The 25020-nt window shown below is 43.0% G+C and overlaps 1 protein-coding gene across 1 annotated transcript in view; it reads right to left on the bottom strand.

Moving 5' to 3' along the window:
• Positions 1–25020, bottom strand: part of CNTN5 (contactin 5) — a 2004044-nt gene that overhangs the window by 209022 nt on the left and 1770002 nt on the right. Inside the window, exon 17 of the mRNA XM_040340187.1 lies at positions 21678–21853. Within this exon, the coding sequence (XP_040196121.1) occupies positions 21678–21853 (176 nt within the window). The remainder of the gene's footprint in view (positions 1–21677; positions 21854–25020) is intronic.

Here is a 25020-nt window from a genome sequence, read left to right as displayed (position 1 = left end):
AATGTCTTCCAGGGAGGTGTCTTCAGTACACTGTGAGATCTCTTGAGCTTTTGCAAAAATCTCAGGAGATCTTGGAGAAAGGAATTATGCTTTCTTCAGCTACTGTAACCACTTCTGTTGTGTTTACGCATGGTCAAAGCATCTAAAAGTGACCTTCTGCTTTTGTTGCCATTGCTGTGGTAACATGTAAGGAAAAATGATTTCTCGAAAAAGCACTAAAACTATTCTGGGAAAAGGATTCATGCCTAGAAGTAAAAAAAATAAAAAGAGGAAAATCAAGATTAAAAAAGAGTGCATGTAACGCTATAAACAGGATTTATATTGTTTCTTCAAATTTGAGTTTCACAATTAGTTTTCCCTTCTGGACCGCCCACTGTGTATATATTTATATATATATACAGTATATATATACATATGCGTCATTGCTTTGATGTTATACACGGTGGTTATGGCAGAAGCTAGCTAACGTAACCCCGGTATTTTTGTTAAACAGTGGGTGATCCTATTTCACATAAAAGTAGTTTCAGTGGCGGATTCGCCCCGGGATCACTTTTAGGTGCACTCCCCTCCTGCAGCTTACCCTGCTTACCGGAGCTGTCGGTAGGGGCAGAAATGATCCAGTGGAGTGATGGGCAGGAAGTCGAGTGAGGGCAAGATGGCCCCGAATTGACTCTATGCCCTTGGAGAACTGAAGCGACGTCTGACGTCGTTTCCACCTAACAGCCTTAAAGGGACAATTTTTTTTATTAGTAAATGTAAAATTACTTTTATTTTTGCTTTTAAGTGTAAATGTAAGATCTGAAGTCTGTTTAAAAGAAGATTTTCACCGCTCCAGGTGAGCCCTATAGACAATCAGGGACGGTCGGATTACCAAGGTGCTGGCAATGCATGTAGCATTAGCAATAGGAGGAAGGCGATGGACAGCCGCACTCCGATATAACTTTTCAAAAAAGTTGTCTTTTATTTTCAAGCAGGAACATGCATAATCACCACAACCATAAACCAGGACAGCCGACTAGTTTCAAACTCTTGCTAGTGCTTAATCATAGCATGATTAAGCACTAGCAAGGGTGCGAAACTAGTCGGCTGTCCTGGTTTATGGTTGTGGTGATTATGCATGTTCCTGCTTGAAAATAAAAGACAACTTTTTTGAAAAGTTATTTCAGAGTGCGGCTGTCCATCTCCTTCCTCCTATTGCTTCTGAAGTCTTTTTGACCCCAGATCTCACAATAAAGAGAACCTGTCATGCTTATTTCTATTACAAGGGATGTTTACATTCCTTGTAATAGGAATATACGTGATAATTTTTTTTTTTTTTAAAAGGAAAGCTCCGTTGCAGAAGCGAACGCATACATTAGTTGTGGCCACATATGTAAACAGGTGTTCAAAACACACCCGAGGTATCGCTGTGATCGTTAGAGGGAGAGCAATAATTCTATCACTAAACCTCCTCTAACTCTAAACAGGTAACCTGTAAAAAAATAAAATCGTCGCCTATGGAGATTTTTAAGTACCATAGTGTGTCGCCATTTCTAGAACATGCGCAATTTTGAAGAATGACACGTTAGGTATCTATTTACTCAGTGTAACATTCTGTTTCTTTTTTTTTTGCCTCTTCTTTGTGTTCTCTCTCCCCCGCCCCATACCGTCTCTATATATAATTACTGGGGAACAGATATGGTTTATTTGTTGTCATGGTGGGTGTTTTGTATATATATGTATGTGGTGTTAAAGTGGAGTTCCACCCATAAATATAACATTACATCAGTCGTTTTAAAAAAAATGTCATTAGTCCTTTACAATTTTTTTTTTTTTTTTTAGATGCCTTCAAAGTGTTGTTGCTAGGCAGAATAGTTAATCTTCCCACTTCCTGCACCTAGGTGCTTAATGCTTCCTAACCTACACTGCACAGACTCCTGGGAATGTAGTGGGTGTAACTTTCCAGGAGTCTGTGCACTCCCCAGTCTCAAAGAATCATTTGACTTGGACAGCACAGGTGCTGAAACCTGATCTGACACTGCTTGTGCAGCACTGAGCATGTTCGAGATCTGCAAGGCTGAAATCCAGGAAGTCATACAGTCTGGCTTCATGATGCCTACACTTAAGATGGCCCCAGTCAATTTCTATTTTATAAAGTGTCTAAATGCTGTAACAACCTAACAAAACGGACCTTAGTTTACAGGCCAACTTTACTAGAATACATTAAGCGTGTGTATTACAGGGGTATTTATATTTAAAAAGTGAAATTGTGGCCAGAACTCCGCTTTAAGGAGAAGGGAGAAGATATAAAAAGAAAGAAAAATGGAAGATAAGGTAAAGGGAAAGAAAAAGGAAAAGACCAATGTTTGTAGGTGGGGTTTTATTTAGATTTTTTGGGGGGGTTTGGATTGTTCTTGTTTTTGTTTGTGTACTGTTTTTGTATGTTTTTGTCTGGGTTTTGGGAAAAAAATATAAAAATGTATATTTAAAAAAAAAAAAAACACTCTCTTTCACATTATACAAGAAACTTGGGCTAAAGTTTTAAATTCATTAAAACTTTTTTTTAATTGCGTTTGAAACACTGCTGTGCAAATACAGTGTGACATAAAATATTGCAACCACCATTTTTTTCTATAGGGTCCCTGCTAAATATATATATATATATATATATATATATATATATATATATATATATATATATATATATATATATATATATATATATATATATTATTATTTTTTGGATTCGTTTTGGAATGGATAGGGATCGGAACACCTGTCAAGTTTTTATTGTCTGTGCCCCCATTAGGCAGAAGATTCACCCTTTCTTTTTGCCCTGTTTACACTATCCAAAATAAAAATAAAAACATTTTATCTTTAGTATTATTTTTAAAAAAGGTAGTATATCAATATTATATTACCTAATGAGTAAATTGTGGTATATGCGTTTTTATAGGTAACAAGTTCAATTTAGAGACATCGCCCTGCATTTATTTCGAAATTTCAAGACTCCTGTTATCATATGAAAGATTTAAGACACACAGTCAGAGAGGTAAAAAAGTTACCACGAAGGCTGCGACATTTGCTGCACCACATGCAAAAAAAAAAAGTATTTTCATTATCATTAACAAATGCTCATAGTAAAAAAGGTTTGGAAGGATTTATTACAAACAGTTCTGCAGCACATGATAACTGAAGACACCGCTTGTACATTGTGTAATATGATTTGGCGCATTAATATATGTTAGCACCATTCCTGATTATAAATAGCAATTCATATCGCTGATGTAAAATCTGAATGTAGGATAAAATAATGAAATGTTTATGTGAAATGTATATTTTTACAATCTGAACATTTGCAGATAATTTCATTTTTTACTGCCTAAAGTGCCTTCAGCAAATTCCTACACATTTGGACTATACGTGACTTACTGCAATGATTAAATTCATTCTGTCTCGCTCATTACAGGTTCCAAAATATTCAACGCACTTGTCCAATTTGAAATGATCTATCACAGACTTTGCTGAAATGCACATGTATGCAGGGTTACCTTAAGGGTAAGCAGACCCAGGAGGTCATCAAACTCCAAACTAGTTAAAGTTGAATGTCAAACAAAACTTTTTTTTTTAAAAGTGAGGAAGTATTATAAGCTCTGTCAAGTTGCTAAAGATTCAATAAGAGTGCCAACCAGCAATTGTAAAATCAATCTAGCGATCGCACTGATCCCAGATCCACCTCTTCAGGCACTGCCAAACCACCTGGCTGCAGCTGCCCTCCAAGCTAACTTCTCCACCACAGTTTCCCAGACTGACTCTTCACCAGTCCACCCGACTGACTCTCAGGCCTCGTACACACGACCGAGTTTCTCGGCAAAAACCAGCAACTGCTGGGAGATATTTTTTTGCCGAGGAAACCGGTCGTGTGTACATTTTCGTCAAGGAAACTGTCGAGAAACTTGACGAGCAAAAAAGAGAGCAAGTTCTCTAATTCCTCAACGGGAATGGAGAAACTTGCCTTGTCAAGTTCCTCGACAGCCTAACAAGGAACTCAATGAGGAAAACGATGTGTTTCGCCCGTCGAGTTCCTTGGTTGTGTGTACGAGTCTTCAGTAGTGCTGACCTGGTCCTGCTGTCCTCTCTCCTTTCTCATGTGCCTCTAGAAAGGGCTTTCTCCATGTGTTATAGCAGGATCCTTCCAACACACAAGCTCCAGCCCAAGGTCACCCCCCCCAGACTAGGGGCACCCTCAAGGGCCACCGACAGCCTCCTCAGCACTCCATCTACATCTTCCACCCGACTGCCCCTGCTGGCATGATTCAGGCCTATTTATGAGGTGGCCTGCCCCCTGCCAACCCTTTACTGGTGATTGGCTGAGGTCCTCATTAATATGCCAAGCAGCTCCTTCTAACCTCCACCCACTATGTCTGGCACATTCTCCAATGTCCCAGAAAAAAGGTGGAGGCAACAGAGAGGCTTCTAGGATGAGTCGTCCAGCCCTGAGTCACTAAACCCTAACCCAGATTCAAAGCTCAGGCCCAGCCCCAAGCCAAAGAAATCTGCCTACACTATCACCTACAGTGAGGGAAAAAAAGTATTTGATCGCCTTCTGATTTTGTATGTTTGGCCATTGACAAAGAAATTATCAGTCTAGAATTTTAATGGTAGGTTTATTTTAACAGTGAGAAAAAGAATAACAGATGTGTGCAAACCTGGTGGCCAACCACAAGAAACATCTGACCTCTATGATCGGCACCAAGTAATTTCACTCATTAAAATGGAAATCAATGTATAACTTGTTTAAATGCATTTTTCTGGATATTTTTGTTGTTTTTCTGTCTCTCATTGTTAAAATAAACCTACCATTAAAATTATAGACTGATCATTTCTTTGTCAGTGGGCAAACGTACAAAATCAGCAGGAGATCAAATACTTTTTCCCTCACTGTAGCACTACAAACCTACACTACTAACAAGCACACACTAGAATGTGGTACACCAAGATGATGTTAAAGCTGAAGTCTGGGCACAAAAACTTAAATATATTCCCAAAAGCCACAAAGGATAAACACCGTTCTGCAATAACAATATGACCACCGACAGGTAAAGTGAATAACATTGATTATCTTGTGGCAAAGGCACCTGAAAATGTGTGACATATATTAGTCTACAAGCAAGCATTTTGTCCCTCACGTTGAAATAATGAAGACAGAAAAAGTGGGCAAGCATAAGGATTTGAGTGACTTCGGCGAGAGACACATTGTAAAGGCTAGATGAGTCAGGGCAACTCAAAATAGGGTTATGGTTAACAGAGCAGTGCAAGAAGTACAATGATAAGTGGGAAGAACCTAGTGACAGAGAGATGAGCAGGGAGGAGACCTGTAAGTAGGGATGAGCGGAACACCCCACGGTTCGGTTCACAGCAGAACATGCGAACACGAACAGGCAAAAAATATGTTCAAACACGCAAACACAGTTAAAGTCTATGGGACACGAACATGAAAAATCAAAAGTGCTCATTTTAAAGGTTAATATGCAAGTTATTGTCAGAAAAAGTAACTGCCGTTTTTTCGGGAGCAGTGATTTGTAATGCTTAAAGTGAAACAATAAAAAATAAAATTTCCTTTAAATTTTGTACCTGAGGGTGTCTATAGTATGCCTGTAAAGTAGTGCATGTATCCTGTATTTATAACAGTCTCTGCACAAAATGAAATTTCTAAAGAAAAAAAAGTAATTCAAAACTACTTGCGGCTATTCATGAATTGTCGGGTTCCAGCAATACAGATAAAAGTACAAGAAAGAGAATCACCGCTCTAGGTGGGTCTACTATATGGTCACACGTTTAAAACAGGATTCCAAGGGTGCTGGCAGTGCACTGGGCAAGCATGAAAAGTAGATGAAAGATGGATAGCCGCACTCAAAAAAAGAAACGTGCAGGTTGTCTTTTATTCAAATAAACAGCAAATACATCACTGAATCATAAAACAGGAACAGGGGAACAGCCGACGTTTCACACAAGATTAGTGCTTATTCATGGCTTATCCACAGATAAAAGTAATTGAAAGTCATTGAAAAAAAAAATGCGTGGGGTCCCCCCAAATTCCAAAATAGTATTTATTAATGTTGCTGTTTATGTTTTTGCTATAAGGTCAGCTATTTTGCAACTGGAGCTAGGATGGTGTACAATTATCTCTTTTACTTCAACCCAGCTGCAGTTTTGAACTTGTTCACAGACCTGACAATTTTAAAAAGAAAATGTTGAAAATTATGACTTTTACCTGTAAATAAATGCCATGCTTGTACATAGAGATTATACCTTACTAGCTGTGGGTTTTATATCAATCACCAAGGAACCAACAAAGTTGTTTTGGTTTCCTTGCTGATGATGGCCTTACCATCTAGATGTCACACAAGAAGTGTCTTGCAGAAAACTGACCAAGTAAATGCATTGTTAAAGGAGATTAACAAAAAAATCTTTGACATAGTAATGTACTGTATAGCTAAAAAAAATGCAGAGCTAATCATCTATTGCAGTGGTCACCAACCTTTCGGACCTCACGGACCACTAAACTCACAATTTTGCATCCCGCAGACCACTAACATTAATTTTACATGTCTTATACACAATGCTCCGGCTCTGTGCCCCTGTCCCCCTGGATTACACTGCTGCCTTATGCACACAATGCTACGGCTCTCTGCCCCCTCCCCCTGGATCACACTGCTACCTTATACACACACAATGCCCCGGGCTCTCTGTCCCCTCCCCCTGGATCACACTGCTGCCTTATATGCAAAATGCTCCAGCTCTCTGCCTCCCCTTCCCCTGGACCACACTGCTGCCTTATACACACACAATGCTCCGGCTCTTTGCCCCCTCCCCCTGGATCACACTACTGCCTTATACACACACCGCTTCGGCTCTCTTCCTCCTCCCCATGGATCACACTGCTGCCTTATGCACACAATGCTCCGGCCCTCCTTCCCCTGGATCACACCGCTGCCTTATACACAAAATGCTCTGGCTCTCTCTGCTCTCCCCCTGGATCACACTGCTGCCTTATACACACAATGCTTCAGCTTCTCTGCCCCCTCCCCCTGGATCACACTGCTGCCTTATGCACACAATGCTCCGACCCTCTGCCCTCCCCCCCTGAATCACATCGCTGCCTTATACACACACTTCTGCAGCACTCTAACCCTCCCCCCGCTCTCTGCATCATACTACTGCCTTACACAGACTCATCATTAGATCTCACCTCCTTTTCCAGCCATGTGCTTGAGCTGCATACTCCCTCCCACAGCCTGTGCTCAGCACTGCAATTGGATGTCCCCTCCTGCTTCACCTCCCATTCTCTGCACTTCTCTCAGTGCCTCCCTTCACAGCAGCCAGAACTACAGAGGAGGCATCAGGTTTCAAAGTATTGGCTGTCAGCACGCATTGAGAACAACACTGGAAACAACATTGTGCAGCATACATCCGCCACTATGTTGATTTGTAGCAGAACCCATAGGACCAAAATTTTCTTGTGGACCATCAGTGCTCCACAGACCACTGGTTGGCGACTGCTGATCTAGTGCCTCTAGTAGCCGTATTTAACTCCAACAGAAAGTCCCTGTACTTCAGGTGTGGTGCCCACTGAGAGAAGCAGATGACTTCAAAGGCTAGCATGGTCCAACCTTGCATGCATCACTATGGACATTGCAACACAAAGCCAAATCAGCTAAATTATTGTTCATGTAATAGACCATTAAAATTATTCTCGTTGACGGGTCAAAAACACTTGTCAAGCTTCTCCTTTCAATGTCTGTGTAGCAGCCTGCTACTTTCATAGCTGTCGCTGCCTTAAATTTAGAGGATAGTCAGAGATTTGGCTATCTCTGACTGTATTGTTTTGCCAAATTTGGGCCTCTGTTCCAGCCATGGCTGTGAGTGACCACTATTGTTGACTGGGGTGTTGGTACCACCCCAGGCCAAGGGTGGCAGGGTGTATTGGGTGTTTTTCCTCTGCAGCCAATCAGTGGGGGTTGATTGCCTCGCTGTGCATGCTGGGGGAGAGTACTTAAGGGGCAGACGTCACTGGTTCTGGGTCGTCACCGTTGTTGCAGATCCTGGCTGCCGTCCCACCACATCCCGTGTGTGGCCCTCATGGCCGAGGGTGCGTGTTCAAGTGTTCCTGGCTCCGGGACCATGTTGGTCCGGGGTTGTGATCTATTATGTAGGCCTGGTAGTCAGACTGGGTCTACGTTCGCAGAGTGGTCCTGTGCTGTCCGTCCTGAGGGAGGAAGCCACCCAATGAAGCACCTGTCTTGGAGAGCACCGAGCACAAGGCTGGTATCTCAGGAGAGGCCTTGAACTTCATCGAAGGACGCACGATTGCTGAGAGGTTGAGTGATGGTCGCCTGTCAGTTCTGAACTCACAAAAGTTTATTCAAGAGATATCCGGGTGCTTAATCCTGTGTTGAGAAGGATTCTGGACCGAATACATCTCCACCCTTTGGGAAGGTCTGTGATAGAGACTTTGCTAAAGTTTCCATGTGACATCCTGGCTTCTAGGCTATCCAAGTGCGCAATACCCACTCTGGCTAGAGTGGCGACAAAGCTACATTGCTGGAAGCAGGAGTGTTTCCGAAAAAAAGTTATACACCTGAACCCACTACCTATTACCCTTTTCCACCTCTTCAACTACTAATTTTATTATTTTACCCTGTTGGGTAATAAAGCACAGAAAAAGAAACCTAAAGTGTGGACATTGAAGTTTTTCTCAACTCTCATCTTGTACCCTAGATGGCAAAGGAATAGGGGTAACATGCCACCCAAAACAAACCAGCAGCTCCTTCGGGGATAGTGCTACATCTGTATAAGCCCTAAATAAATGTGAAGATTGTTTGTTTGAAAGATTTTCTGCAGCAAAACAAGTAGGTAGATTCACAAAGAGTTAGGCCGGCTTATCTACAGATAAGCCGACCTAACTCTGAATCTAAGCCGACCTATGTTTAAGTGTATTCTCTAACAGAGATACACTTAAACATATCTAAGATAGGACGGCTTGCGCCGTCCTATCTTAGATTGCAATGTTCTGGCTTACCGCTAGGTGGCGCTTACATTGCGGCCGGCCTAGATTATGTGAATGAGGGGATACGACGATTCACGCCGATTCACGAGCGTACGCCGGGCCTACACCGTCGCATTACGTCGTTTGCCGCCTAAAGTTATTCCACCTATGAGGTGGAATAACAATGTTAAGTATGGCCGCCGTTACCGCCGCGAGGTTCGAATTTTTTACGTCGTTTGCGCAAGTCGTCCGCGAATCGGTATTTACAACGTTTACGTACGCGTCAAAATCAATAGACCCGTACGGCCTACTTAGCCGCAATGCGCATTGGGAAATGTAGTCGCCCGGCGCATGCGCAGTGTATTTGAATTAGGTGCGCTTACGCCCGCTCGTTTTAGGCTACGCTGTAGCCTAAAAAGAGTAGGCTAGGCAGTCCTAATTTTAGGCGCCCCTACGTGAATCTACCTAAAGGTACTGAAATCACCCCTCCTTGGTGGACAGGTGAGGTTTTTGTCTGAAAGCAAGTCCTGGATTTAGCTAGTTCAAGGGCCCAGCCACACTTCTGATTATATGTTTTTTTATTTGAGGAGAGGAATTTTGCATGAAGGCAACCCATTCATTTTGGATTGGCCCTCAATGCTCCTCAACACACTAAGCTAAAACATGCAACTGCATTATTTTTGACATTGGCACCACAGTATTTACCCCTATGCAATGTAGGGTGCCTTTTTAATTGTATATGTGTACTGGAGGGGGGGGGGGTAATTCTGTGCACCACGGTGCATGGCGGTAACTGCAACAAGCACTTATGTGTTCAGCCTTTAAAAAGCTGGAGCTAATGCCATAACATCCAATTTTTTTTTAGGATGGACAGAATTTTTGTGCCGCTAATGGGAGTGTAAGATGTAGCGTTGCATTGGAGTAGCTAGAGTTACCGTATTTTTCGGCGTATACCGCGCACTTTTTTGCCCTGAAAATCAGGGCAAAATCGTGGGTGCGCGGTATACGCCGATACCCGCGCCGAGTTCGAATACTGCGCCGACATATACCGAGCGCAGTACACTCGTGTATTGTCGGGCAGTCTCGGCTCCTCCCGCGCTGACGTCCTGGACGTACAGGACGTCAGCGCGAGAGTAGCCGAGCATTGCCGACAATACACGAGTGTACTGCGCTCTGTATATGTCGGCGCAGTATTCAAACTCGGCGCGGGAAACGAGCGGGGAGGACGCGAGGACGCCGCAGAAGGACGCCAGACCCGACGAAGAGGACACCCGAAGCCGCAGACGGACGCCGGACCCGACGAGGCCGCCGATGGACGCCGCACAAGGCACCAAAACTGTAAGTACAAAAAAAACTTTTTTTCCACAGGATTCGGGGCAACTTTAGGGGTGCGCGGTATACGCGGGAGCGCGCTATACCGCGATAAATACGGTATTTAGCCATTCGAAAATGAATAGCTCAGTGTGAAAATCAATACTCCAATTTATGGGCAGCCAGCGTAGGGAATCGAAAATTGGTAATATGGGAGCAAGATGAGGTTGACTGAGTCCTGAAAATGTATTTAGCCAAACTACTGGCTCTAGATTTTGATTTAGAAAAAAAATCCTGTATCTACCGTGCCAATAGAGGGGTATTAAACCCAAAAGCAAGCATTTATTATTATATTAATATTGCAGACTACCAATTCTTAGATGGGACGGCTGCATTTATTTTCTTTTTTAGGCTTTCTTTCTTCTATTTTTGTCTGGCGATCCAGCCAGTAAGTCTGATGTTTTTCAAAAGAATAAACTTTCCTGCTGATGTAGCAGCCAGTGTGTTGATACAAACTGTTTGCCACTGTCTTGGGTGTTTACAGTGTTCTGCTTTTATTTATTTATGTAAAACCTTTATCTCAAAAGGAAACAACTGTTGCTCTAGCTGCTTATATAAATGTTTCGCTGGAGTTTGGCTTCAATTTGTTAGTGTATCTAAATCTGATAGTACATCTAACCCTCCCTTCCCCAGATTTACAATGCTGCTGTCCAAAGGTGCCCTCTGTGCTCCTTCATCAAGAGTGGGGGGCACTCTAAAGCTGCATTCACACTACAGTGTTTTGAATCACAGGCAGATTTGTTGCGGATCTGCCTGCGATTTGACAGCGCCAAGGTGTGAATGTGAGTCCCGCGTTTTGTCATTCACACCTCGGCGCTGTCAAATCGCGGGGAGATCCGCAGCAAAATCTGTAGTTTGAATACAGCCTAATGTAATGGAGATAGCACATTTGTCACAATGTAACAGACTGAGAAGCATGAAGACTAAAAAAAGTGCGAATCGTCTCTCACCAAACTTTTACGAACACGAAATCGGTAAAAGCAGCCCCAAGGGTGGCGCCATCCGAATGGAACTTCCCCTTTATAGTGCCGTCATACGTGTTGTACGTCACCGCGCTCTTCTCAAGCATGTTTTTTTTCACGATCATGAAAGGTAGGCTTGACAAGAATCACGTCGAGAAAAACTTCGTTTTTTCTAGGATATTAAAAACGGTCGTGTATATGTGGCATAAGAATGTCTTAGGTCAAGGTAAAATCTATGGGAGGAATATGCTGAAAACGACGGAAGTCAAGCAGAAAACAAATGGAAGTGGCCAAACTTAGCAGTTCATCAGGCTATCTATAAAAATCATTAGGCAAAGTTTAATAGAGAAATGAAGCTTGCCAGGAAATCGTTTTCCTCAAGCTTGATTGATAATCAAGACAACCCAAAATTCCCTTTTCTCTGCTATAGATAAATTGATTAATCCTTCTTATCGGATCTCATCAGAGTTCTATACACATAGAAAAATGTAATGAGTTTGCAATGAGAGGATTCCTGCCATCTGAGAAAATATAGTGGGTATTTGTCCTCGCAGTATTACTCTTCTTCCATGCTGCCCTGTGATAGCTAAATGTCTGTCTTTCTGGTATTGACCTCAATGTACTTATAAATGCCATATCACTTTTAAAATCTTTAAGCTGCTCTTTTGAGTCTTTAATAATAAATACCCTCAAGAGCTCCAAATATGACATAAAACATGGCTATAAACCTCATTAAAGTGGTGCTTAAGGCATTCTCTGCATTACGGTAAAAAACCTTTTGTGCTACAGGATCCCCCCTAAGCACCACTCATACTTACCTGAGCGGCGCAGGTTTTTTTTTTCTGAAAATAGGTACAGGACGACCCCTTCGGCCCTTACACACACCCTCCAAACCGCATCAACTGGTGGGTGTGGTACAGGGCTCAAGTCCTGTGGGAACGGAGTTCCTGCACTTTTTTCACAGCAGGAACGCAGTTCCCTTTGCAGGACAAGAGCAGTCGAGCTGCCCGAGCCGATCCTTCACTAAGCGGCGATGCCCAGCTCGAGTCACTGTCAGGGGCAGGCGAACCTTAGTAATCCTTTATGTTACTGGCCGTTTCCTGTATATGGATTCATCAGGTAGTGTGCGGGTATTCCGTCACTTCCTCGATGCCGCAATGTCTCCTGGGAGCCTTTGTCATTGTTCCCAGTTGACATTGTGGAGGTCTGCCGCGAGTTATCGTGGGATTTAGAAAGAACTTGCGGTTTAGTAGTTATGCATATCAGCGTATCTTTTTTTTTTTTGGTGGGGGAGTGGATCTTGGGTGGGAGTTCCCACACTTTTTTCCCCAGGACTTGACCCCTGGTGTGGTAACATTTCACCAACAGTGGGAGAGTCTTAACAGGGTCATTCAATACCAGGCATGCATTATGTACAGAGTGCAGATTTCAGGGGTGCGCTGCATGCAGAGTGCGGAGTTCAGGTGTGAGCTACACACAGTGTGAAAAATTCAGCCTTCTTCCACAGCTGCTTACCTCTGCATCCCCCATCCACATCTCATGCTTACCCCTCGTCAGCTCTGACCTCCGCATGCAACCCCCCCTCTACTGCCCCCATCTTCTTCATTAAAAGCTCCACCATCTTCCACATGTCTTATTTTTGTTGCTCTATTAAAGGGTCACTAAAGAATCCTGTCTTCTGGGGTCCCTCGGCAGCTGTCTCGGCTCCTCCTCGCAAAAGCTTTCTACCTCCATGTGAGCGAGCTCGCATGGTAGAAAGCTTTTGCGAGCGCACTCCTGTGATACAGCGGCGACTGTATCACTCGGCCCCGCCCCCCGGCGCGCCGCGTCATCCGCTGTGATTGACAGCAGCGCCAGCCAATGGCTGCGCTGATATGAACCTGCCCAGCCTAGCCAATCAACGGCCAGGCTGGGAACCGAAGAATGTCACATGGACGCGCCAGGGACTTTTGAAGGGTCAGGTAAGTAAAACGGGGGCTCGGGGGGGGGGAGCGGTACCATCGGATGTTTTTTCACCTTAATGCATAGGATGCATTAAGGTGAAAAAACATTTACCTTTACAACCCCTTTAAGCTGAAGCACCCAGCCAGCTCTTGTACCTCCCTGCATACTGTAGTTAGCTTTACCTCTCTCACTTGTGGGGAGATCATTCAGTGGTGATGTTGGCATTTGCACTGCACCCCATGTACCTGCATCTCCCGTGTCCCCACTCAAGAGATCTGATCCGTGGGAGCTGTTGGGGAATAAGCTGCCACTTGTAAGTATAGAAGCTTTTGTGTTTTCAAGTAATAGTGGTCAGCAGGGAGCAGAGGGCCTGAGCCAAGTTCCAGCTGAAAAAAAAGCCCTGCCTGAGCCCAATAACGATCCAGAGCTGTGCCCAAGAGCAGTAGCTTTTTCCTCTCTCTCCCACCTCACAGGGCAGATTGATCATCGGACAAAAAAGAGAGCCTGTCGAAATTTCCAATGGAAAAACTCAGATAGGGCACACACACGGTCAGAATATCCGATGAAAAAGTTCCGTCAGACTTTTTCCATCGGAAATTCCGATCATGTGTACATTAGGCATTAGTGTTTCCAAACCTGCCCATAGTTCATCTTTTACACGCAACCTCATATATGTGCAGATAGTTTCAATAACTCCTCAGCAAAGTAATTTCCCTATCTGTGTAAATATGCACAAAGCATGAGCTGTTGGTGGAAATCAAAGACCGATTTGTGGAAAAACAAAAAAAGAAAAGTTAAGTGGTTATCTTAAAAACAACCTTAACAAAAAGTTTCAGTCCAAATTTTGAGTGCATCATATCATTGAAATTGCAGTTCTAATGCTGCGTACACACAATCATTTTTCAGCATGAAAGAAAACGTTGTTTTTCAGCATGTCTAAAAAACAATGTTTTCCCAACTTCATCATTAAAAGGATGTTGCCTACACACCATCGTTTTTAAAAAATTATCTAGCAAAGCACGGTGACGTACAACACGTACAACTGCACTATAAAGGGGAAGTTCTATTCGCCTTTGGGCTGCTTTAGCTGATTCCCTGTTAGTAAAAGACGATTCACGCTTTTTTGTCTGTTACAGCGTGATGAATGTGCTTATTCCATTATGAACAGTAGTTTTACCAGAACGAACGCTCCCGTCTCATAACTTGCTTCTGAGCATGCATGTTTTTTTTTCGTCGTTTTAGCCAACACACGATCATTTTTTACAACCCGAAAAACGGCATAGTTTAAAACAACGTTAAAAATGCAATGTTCGATTTTTTTTGGTAGTTTTTCAGAACCTGAAAAATGATGTGAAGCCCACACACGATCATTTTAAATGACGTTTTTGAAAAACTAAGTTTTTTTCATGCTGAAAAATGATCGTGTGTGCTGTATGACTTGAGAGTTGAAATAAACTCAGGTAGCTCTTCTTTCTGGTTTTCTAAAGCCTCATACACACGGTCGGACATCCGACAAACTTTGCCTTGGATTTTTGTCCGAAGTGAGTTATCCAGTCATATCCATAGCATACACACGCTTGGATATTTCTGCAAACTTTTCTAAAACTTTCCCAACATCACGTGGTTTTTCTGCTCTTTACCGCCACCCTTTGGTTAACTTCTGCTATTGTTGGTTGATTTTCACATTGGTTCTGAGCATGCGTATTTGCACTTTGTACAAAAGTCCGATGGCTTGCTGTACACACGGTCGGACTAGGCAATAAGACTTTTGTTGTTGAAAAGTTTGTCCATTTGCAGACCGAACTTTTGTCCGATAAAACCCGAAACAGTTGGTCCGATGGAGCGTACAGACGATTGGACAAATTTGAAAACTTGTTGATTTTGAAGTTTGTTGGCCGAAAGTCCGACCGTGTGTACGGACCTTTAAATGTTAATAATTCCTTTGATACACTTGGATAGAAGATCTTACTTGAATAGACATATAACTGGGTCAGCCTTTCTAGCGAAGTCCGAGATGGGTCAAATATAAGTTGTTGTAAATATCATGTTGCATTGGTTATTCGCGTTTCACGTGGTTGTGGAATCCAAGGCTCGATTTTCGGTCTTTTATTATTTAACTCCAATATCCTTCCTCCCAGCTAGTACATTCAATAAGTGTAACATCTGTTAGTATCAGTCGGCTGATGATGCTCAGTTATTTTTTTCTCTTTTGTATTATACTTGCACGTGAATTTGCTATTTTGATGGCATTAATCTGTTGGTGTCTTAGATTTTTATTTTATTTTTTAGAGGAGTTATCAGAAATGCTGCACAGCAAAAATTATAATATACCGTATTTATCGGCGTATACCGCGCACTATTTTGCCCTGAAAATCAGGGCAAAATCGTGGGTGCGCAGTATACGCCGATACCCGCTTTACCCGCCATGAGTTTGAATACTGCGCCCGCATATAGCGAGCGCAGTACACTCGTGAATCTTCGGCCAGTCTCGGCGCCTCTCGTACTGACGTCCTGAGCGTACAGGACGTCAGTGCGAGAGGCGCCCGAGCCTGCCCGAAGATTCACGAGTGTACTGCGCTCGCTATATGCGGGCGCAGTATTCAAAGTCGTGGCGGGAAACGAGCGGGAGGACGCCGCCGAAGGACGCCGGACCCGCCGAAGATGGACACCGGACCCGCCGAAGATGGACACCGGACCCGCCGAAGATGGACACCGGACCCGCCGAAGATGGACGCCCGACCCGCCGAAGATGGACGCCCGACCCGCCGAAGAGGACACCCGACGAGGCCGCAGAAGGACGCCGGACCCGACGAGGCCGCAGATGGACGCCGCGCAAGACATCAAAACTGTAAGTACAAAACAACAAAAAATCTTTTTTTCCCACAGGATTGGGGGCCACTTTGGGGGTGCGCGGTATACGCCAGAGCGCGTTATACCGCGATAAATACGGTAGTATATTTCGACCTTTCTTTGAAGCCTCCAAAAAATAGGCTAATGCCCTGTACACACGATCAGTTTGTCTGATGAAAACGGACCGATGGATTTTTTCGTCGGATATCCGATAAAGCTGACATTCATCAGTCTTGCCTACACACCATCGGTTAAAAATCTGATCGTGTCCAACGCTGTGACGTAAAAGACAACGACGTGCTGAGAAAAATTAAGTCCAATGCTTCGGGGCATGCGTCGACTTGATTCTGAGCATGTGTGGATTTTTGACCAATGGATTTCCCCACAGACGATCTTTTTTTCTATCGGTTTTTTAACCATACGAAAATTTTAAAACAGGTTCTATTTTTTTTCACCAATGGGAAAAAAACTGATGGGGCCCACACACGATCGGTTCGTCCGATGAAAATGGTCCATTGGTCCGTTTTCATCTGAGGAACCGATTGTGTGTACAGGGAATAAGAGTTTCAAAGTCCTTTCAGAAAAGGGATCTTGGAGTTTAGAATCACATTACTAATGTCTGAGTAATGGCTCCTTATCATTTATGTAATACTCCCAAGGTCTTTGATTCCTTCTTGTGCTGACACTGAGAAGTTGAAGCAAGCTTTTGTGCCATCTATATTGAACTAATGTAATGCTCTTTTATTTGGCCTAACCATGAGCTCTTTTGTAAATATGAGTTCAGAACACTAAGTAGTTAGCTTGCCTGCCCTATATCTCTGTATCCTAAGCATAGATATCACCAGGGACATCATCTACATTGAGTTTGTACAAACCAGCACCTTTTAAATCATACTGTTATTCTTCAAAACAGTGACAAAACAATAATTATTATTGTGTTACCTGTGAGCTGCTATGATGTGTTAATAAAATGTGAAATAAAATAAATGAAATTGAATAAAATAGCTGCTAAGCACCTTACACCCTCTGATATAAGTGTATATTCAGACTTTTTTTTTTATTTAAATGGCGCAGCACTTATTTACAGTGTACTGGCTCTTTATGAATGTATATACCCTACAAAACAGCCAATAAAAAACATTAAACATCCACCAAAATTGCCTGTGATCTTCAATTAAACCAATCTTCTTATGCTACAACAACATTAACTTTCAGTTTACTGGCCCTTTAAAAACGTGTATACCATATAAATACTACAGTAAAAAATCCCTCTGAGGAAGTCACGTGACCCTGTGACAAACCGCATAGGGGAAGGGCTACTAGATTGGTTTAAAGTGATTGTAAAGGCTCTTTTAAAAAAATAACAAACATGTTATGTTTACCTCCTCTGTACAGTTTTTTTTTTTTACAGAGCAGCCTGGATCCTCCTCTTCTCGTGTCCCTCTTTGCTGCTCCTAGTCCCTCCCTCCTTTGAGTGCCCCTCTGCCAGCAGCTTGCTACAGGGCTCACCTAAGCTGAGTCAGAACTCAGACCTGGTCCCACCCCCTCTCGGCTGACTGACTTTGATTGACAGCTGCGGGAGCCAATAGCACCGCTGCCCTGTCTCAGCCAATCAGGAGGAGTGTACTGGATGGCTGACGGGATCATGGACATTGCTGGAGAGAGAAAGAGCTCAGGTAGGTAATTGGGGGGTGCTGGGGAGGCTGCTACACACAGAAGGTTTTTTATCTTAATGCATAGAATGCATTAAGACAAAAAAAAAAACTTCTGTCTTTAACTCCTTTAAAGAGGAAGTAAACCCTGATGGGTATTACTTCATCTTTGTTCCCTGCAAAGTAAAGGCATAATGGGCTATTATGCATCACACTAGCCCTAGTCCATTATGTGCCACTTACCTGCAGAAGAAGCCCGCATGTCAGGAGAGTCAGAACACTCTCTACGTTGCAGATAGAGAAAGGAGCTGTGTGTTAGTGGGCGTCCTGACTCTCCCGTAGTCCAAGGGAGGGGGGCGAGCAGGACACTCCACACCAGGGAGAAAGCCTCGCATTAATGTGTGGAGTTACAGACAGAAGAACAGGAAGTGAGGATTTCTCAGAAGAAATAAGGACGTTTAAAAGCAAAATCTAAGGATGAGTTAAGTGAAGGAGGACTGCACTAAGGTAAAGGAAGCTATTTAGGGGGAAAAAATTGTACCTTTACAACCCCTTTAAACTGGGTATACACAAGTGGAATTTTGAATGAAAATATATTTGAAAATTGTTAGGAAATTTCATACGAAAATTCTCAGCACATTTGAATATTAGTCAAAAGTAATTCAAGATTTAATTTGCTTTTAGCATTCAATTTTGGAATAAATGGACTTCACCACATTTAAAAATTCGTACATTCGAGAAAAATTTCCATTTTGCATCTTTGCATCAGACTTTTTAACAACAACGGTCCGACAGACGTGTTTTATCGGACAATCCGACCGTCTGTATGCTCCATCGGACAATTGTTTTCAGTTTTTCAAGGGACAAATGCTCTCAAACTTTCCGACAACAAATGTCCGATGGAGGATAATCCAATCGTGTGTACACAAGTCCATCAGACTAAAATTTTTAAGTTCAAACGAGCATGCTCAGAACCAATGCTAAACATCAGACAACAATAGCAGAAGTTGCCCAAAGGGTGGCAGGAAAGAGCTGAAAAAACACGTGATTTGGTGAATGTTCGCTGTGTGTATGGCTACCAAGTTCACGGCCAACGCCCCTTCGGACAAAAATCCACGGAAAAGTCAGATGGTAGTCCGACGTGTGTATGAGGCTTAAGATAAAAAAAGCCTATCCTCCACTGCCTCCAGTACCTCTTTGTTCATCTACTGATAGCTGCCCTCATAGACCAAAATAAGGGGGTGAGAAGGGCCAGTATGGGGCTTAACTTTCTTATACAAATGTATAGAAATGTCTACATGATATGATTCAAATGTGTGCAGTCACTTCTAGGTGTCTGCATTTTTTTTCTTCTCAGGTAGAAATGTCATCATGAGTACCGTATTTTCCGGCGTATAAGACGACTTGGCGTATAAGACGACCCCCTAATTTTCCAGGAAAAATGTTGGTTTTGGGATATACTCACTGTATAAGACTACCCCCTTCCTACTAGTCTTTCTGGAAGCTGAGGGTTAGCCAGAACAACCGCTGACAGAAACAGGCTTTTTTTTAAGCCTCACTATGCCATTACATGCCTCACTGTGCCATTACATGCCCCCACTGTGCCATTACATGCCCCCACTGTGCCATTACATGCCCCCACTGTGCCATTACATGCCCCCACTGTGCCATTACTTGCCCCCACAGTGCCATCACATTACATGCCCCCACAGTGCCATCACATTACATGCCCCCACAGTGCCATCACATTACATGCCCCCACTGTGCCATCACATTACATGCCCCCACAGTGCCATCACATTACATGCCCCCACAGTGCCATCACATTACTTGCCCCCACAGTGCCATCACATTACTTGCCCCCACAGTGCCATCACATTACTTGCCCACACAGTGCCATCACTTGCCCACACAGTGCCATCACTTGCCCCCACAGTGCCATCACTTGCCCCCACTTTCGCCCCCACTGTGCCATCACTCACGTTCTGCAGGCCGGTGACAGTCTCCGTCTGCTGCGAGCATCCATGATTTCAAAGCCGCGCCGTCTTCTCAGCGTGTCCTGTGATTGGCGGAACACAAATTTTCCCAGTAGCGCCTCTGTTCTGTGTTCCGCCAATCACGGATGCCTTCTCATCTCGTCCGAGGATGAGAAGGCATCCGTGATAGGCGGAACACAGAACAGAAGCGCTGCTGGGAAGATTTGTGTTCCGCCTATCACAGGACACGCTGAGAAGATGGCGCGGCTTTGAAATCATGAACGATCGCAGCTGCACGGAGACCGTACCCGGCGTATAAGACGACCCCCGACTTTGGATGCATTTTTTTGCATCCAAAAAGTCGTCTTATACCCCGGAAAATTTTAATTTAGGAAGAAACAGTTCTTTGTTGTACAATTTATAAATAAGCAATTTTAAAATACAATTTACAGTTCAACATAATTATACTGTTTTTTTGTTTTTTTGTTTTTTTTTACTTTCAGCAATTGAAAACTCAGAGATTTATAAAGAGCGCCCACAGCGGTTGTTTTGCTCCCTGCTGGCTGAGAAACAGACCAGCGACAAGTTTATAACACACATTTAGATACTTGAAAAGAAAACCAAAATAAAAATAATTTGATTAAAAAAAAGATACTTGAAAAGAAAGCCAATAAAGTAAAACTGCAAGTCTACAGCTATATAATTTGTATGACTGTTTGAAAAGAGTCTTAACAAAAAAAAAAAATCTATATAAAAGAAGAACAATCTATATCTCTTTGCTGAATAGACTGATAAATTGAGGAAAATGTGTTGCCTTTTTTTTATGAACAAAAATATTGCAGGAAAATACTTTGTTATTTCATATTTTATCAGTCTGCATTGAAATGGTCAAGTATTTTCAGTACCACCACAGCATCCAATTCATACACAGTCAGCTCTTTGAGATTTGTCAGGAGTGCTTTGTGTGTTCATAGTAGGAGCCAGTTATATTATCAGCTGGATATACGAGTTTGAAAATAAACATTATTACTTATTGTATTAAAGATGTGTAGATGCTTCTTAGAACTTTCAACATTCTGTTTATGCACTCCTTGCTAATTTCATTTACTAATTTAAAGAGATTGTCCACCCATGACATTTAAACATCTATCGGCTTCAACTGGACAAAAACCCTGTTTGCCATAACACGGGAACTTTAAGACCTTGTACACACGACTGAGAAACTCGAAACATCGTTTTCCTCATCAAGTTCCTTGTTAGGCTTGTCGAGGAACTCGACAAGCTTGCTTTGCGTACACACTGTCAAGACCAAATCTCCTCGTTCTCAAACGCGGTGACATACAACACATACAACGGCAGGGGAAGTTCGATTCCACTGGCTAAACTCTTGGGGCTGGTTTTGCTAATCTCATGTGTTTGCGTGTTAAGTAAAAGTTTGTTAAGAGACGATTTGCACTTTTCAGTCTGTTACAGCTTAAAAAATGTGTTATCTCCATTACAAATGCTACTTTTACTCCCGTCTCATACTTTATTCTGAGCAAGCGCGGGTTTCTTGGCATACACACGCTCGAGTTTCTCGTCGAAAACCAGCCCGACCAGGAACTCGACGAGCCAATTTGAGACTCCCGTCAAGGAAATAGAGAACTTGCTCTCTTTTTGGCTCGTCGAGTTTCTCGACAGTTTCCTCGACAAAAATGTACACACGACCGGTTTCCTCAGCAAAAAAATATCTCCCAGCAAGTTTATTGCTGTTTTTTGCTGAGAAACTCGGTCGTGTGTACAAGGCCTAAGTGGTCCAACAGTAGTGCATATCATGGTTGTAAGACAGGCCAATAAAAATGGCAATACAATAACAATAATTATAATATTAAAGTAAATAGCATTATGTACTTACAGCTCTAATATTTTCAAAATGTCCATCATCCTTGTCGAAGTCCACAGGTTGCTCATTTAAGGTCCAGAAGAAGGAAACATCTAATAAAGGATCATGAATGGCCTTGCAGCTGAGCACCACGCTCTCCCCGACTGTCAGTTCTGTTCTTTTTGGACTTAATTCTATTTTTGTTGGTTCTAAATGGAGAAAAATTGATACAGGGAATATATTAACTATATGCCTTTAATATAGCAGACAATATGGACAGTGTCAGATGGGTGAACTCAGAGCTGAGAGGTTCAAATAGCAGTGTTGTGTAAGGCTCGCTTGTTGGTCCTAGGCTGCTCAATCTGAAAAGCAATTATCATCTATCTATTTGTAACGCCATGTTCCCATTGAGCAGGCGCTATGTGTTAAATTTTAGTTGCCTGAGCTGTAGTTTAGCTCAGAAGGATTATGCTAAATTGATGGTTCTGTTTTAGTTCAGCTGGGTTGCACAATTTTCCCCTTGACGGTGGGTGTCGCTGTTACCACAGGTCAAGGTTGGAAAGGCAGCAGGCTGGATGCATTGGGCATCTCTTTCCCAGAAGCAGCTCAGGGGGCGTGGTCTACCCGCTGTGTGTTCTGGGGAGGGGTACTTAAGGGACAGACACCATTTTGACAGGGTTTTCCGATCCTGACCTGATGGCCCTCCTGGCCGCAGGGATGTGTGAGCTGTTTCGTAGCCTATAGAACAGTAAGGTAACGGCAGGCCCAAATATAAACCAGCAGCTCCTTTAGGGGTAGTGCTACATATGTATTTATCATATTATTTATATCATTAGCCACTGGGCAGAACAGTGGTTTAGTGGTTAGCACTTCTGCCTGACAACACTCGGAAAGTCAGTTTGAATCCCAACCACAACACTACATCAATGGAGTTTGTATGTTCTCTCTGTGCTAGTGTGGGTTTCCTTTGGGTACTCCGGTTTCCTCCCTCACTCCAAAGACATGCTTGTAGGTTAACTGGCTCCTCTCTAAATTTACACCGGAAGTGAACGTGAGGTAGGAATCATAAATTGTAAGCTCTTTGAGGGCAGGGACTAATGTGAATATACAATACAGTATATATTTAAATTGTCAACGCTATATTGATACTGGTACTAATAAAATGTGTCTGTTTTATTTATGACTTTAAAGTGATTGTAAAGTCTCATTGTTTTCCCTATAAAAATAATAAACATGTTATACTTACCTGCGCTGTTGCAGTGGTTTTGCACAGAGCAGCCTGGATCCTCCTCTTCTTGGGTCCCTCTTCTGTTATCCTGGCCCCTCCCTCCTGTTCAGTGTCCCCACAGGAAGCAGCTTGCTATAGGGGCACCCGAGCTGAGTCACAGCTCCCTGTGTCCATTCAGACACAGAGTCTTGAGCTGACCCCGCCCCTCTCTCCCCTGGCGTCGCTGCTGTGTCTCAGCCGTTCAGAAAGGAGAATCTTTCAGGGACACTCGTGGACATCACATGACACAGAGGGACCTTAGGTAAGTGTTAGGGGGGCTGCTGCACACAGAAGGCTTTTTATCTCAATGAATAGAATGCATTAAGATTAAAAACTATTTATTTCAGAATAATGACGAGTTTCTGAATATACCTGTAAGCTTTGGTTGTCTGCGGGTAAACAAGATAATTGTTCCTGAAATGAATAAATTAGATTTTTCAAGGATAACATCTGCTCAAAATGTATATTTCTGAATGCTCATAAGAGAAGTTTCCACCATCTAATATGAGTTAATTAACAACAAATTATGTTATTTTCTGTATTGAAATTTGTATAAATTCCTGCTGTTCAGACTGTGGGTCAGATAAACCTTTGTAGGTGTGCCAAATAATCAGCTTTTTTTTATATTCACCAAATAATAATTACATTTAAAAGGGTTTGAAATAAAAGATGTGACTAGCGCGATAAATAAATGCCTGGTATCCATTCAGATGCCCTTCATACAGTATCTGTATTCTGCATTCTATTGAGTGGTTCCTCCGGGGGGGGGCACTAAACTTTTTGCCACCTCTTTCTTTTCTCTACTACACTCACGTCCCCCCCCCGCTTATTATTTGTAATCCATCCTCTCTCTTTTTCATCTTTCTCTCTCTTTTCCTCCCTGAGTCCGTTTTATGGAATGGCACTTCGCCAAAGACTGGTCATTAATTTGTCATTCTTTTTTTTTTTTTCTTTATACCCTGGACTTGGCCAGTCACTACACTCGTCTTGTTTGGAGTGCAGTGAAGGCCAGGACATTGTTTCAAACTGTACTCTTGTTCTATCAGTACAGTGGACGTTCATATTTAAAGGGGTTGTAAAGGTAAATGTTTTTTCACCTTAATACATCCTATGCATTAAGGTGAAAAAACATCCGATGGTACCGCCCCCCCCCCGAACCCCCGTTTTACTTACCTGACCCCTCAAAAGTCCCGTGCGCGTCCATGTGATCGTCTTCGGTTCCCAGCCTGGCCGTTGATTGGCTATGCTGGAGGGATTGATAGCAGCGCAGCCATTGGCTGGCACTGCTGTCAATCACAGTGGATGGTGCGGTGTGCCGAGGGGCGGGGCCGAGTGATGCAGTCGGCGCTATGCCCGCCGTTGTATCACGGGAGCGCACTCGCAAAAGCTTTCCACCATGCAAGCTCGCTCGCATGAAGGTAGAAAGCTTTTGCGAGGAGGAGCCGAGACAACCGCAAAGGGACCGGTCAGACACAGAAAGTGAACCTTGTAACGTGTATCCAGCACGTCTTTGTGTGGTTAATGATGACCAACTAACATTTTTGGACTCGGGCTGCGAATGGCTTGACCAAGATTTTTCTACTTTATGACAGGATTAGATTGAGGGGAAGGAAAGCATTTTTCTCCTTGTTGGGGCATTTTTTTCCCCCTTTTTTCTACCCATCTCCTGCAAACAGGCTGCCCGGGCCCCCTTTCACCTTCTTTACCCATTGCTGGTTCAGGAACCTCCAATAGTGTGGGGTTTTTTTTATTTATTTTTTTGTTTCTGTCCTTTTTTTGGGTCTTCCCCCCCTTTTCTTGTTTTCCCCCATCTTCTGCAAACATGGCGACTGGGCCCCCTTTCACCTATTTCACCCACTGCTGGTTCAGGAACTTTCAATGGTGTGTTTTTTTTTGTTTCTGTTCTTTTTTGGGTCTTTTTTTGTGTGCCCCCTCCTTTTCTTTTGTTTCCCCATCTCCTGCAAACAGGCCGGCTGGGCCCCCTTTCACCTATTTCACCCACTGTTGGTTCAGGATCCTCTAATGGTGTGTTTTTTCTTGTTTCTGTTCTTTTTTGGGTATTTTTTTTTCTCTCAGATAACTTTTTATTAAAAAAATTTGATTGCATAC

Source organism: Rana temporaria, chromosome 2 (genome assembly GCF_905171775.1).
Source record: "Rana temporaria chromosome 2, aRanTem1.1, whole genome shotgun sequence".
Classification (NCBI taxonomy): domain Eukaryota; kingdom Metazoa; phylum Chordata; class Amphibia; order Anura; family Ranidae; genus Rana; species Rana temporaria.
The sequence above is the reverse complement of the archived record's forward strand: the minus strand, read 5'-3'. Positions and strand labels throughout refer to the sequence as shown.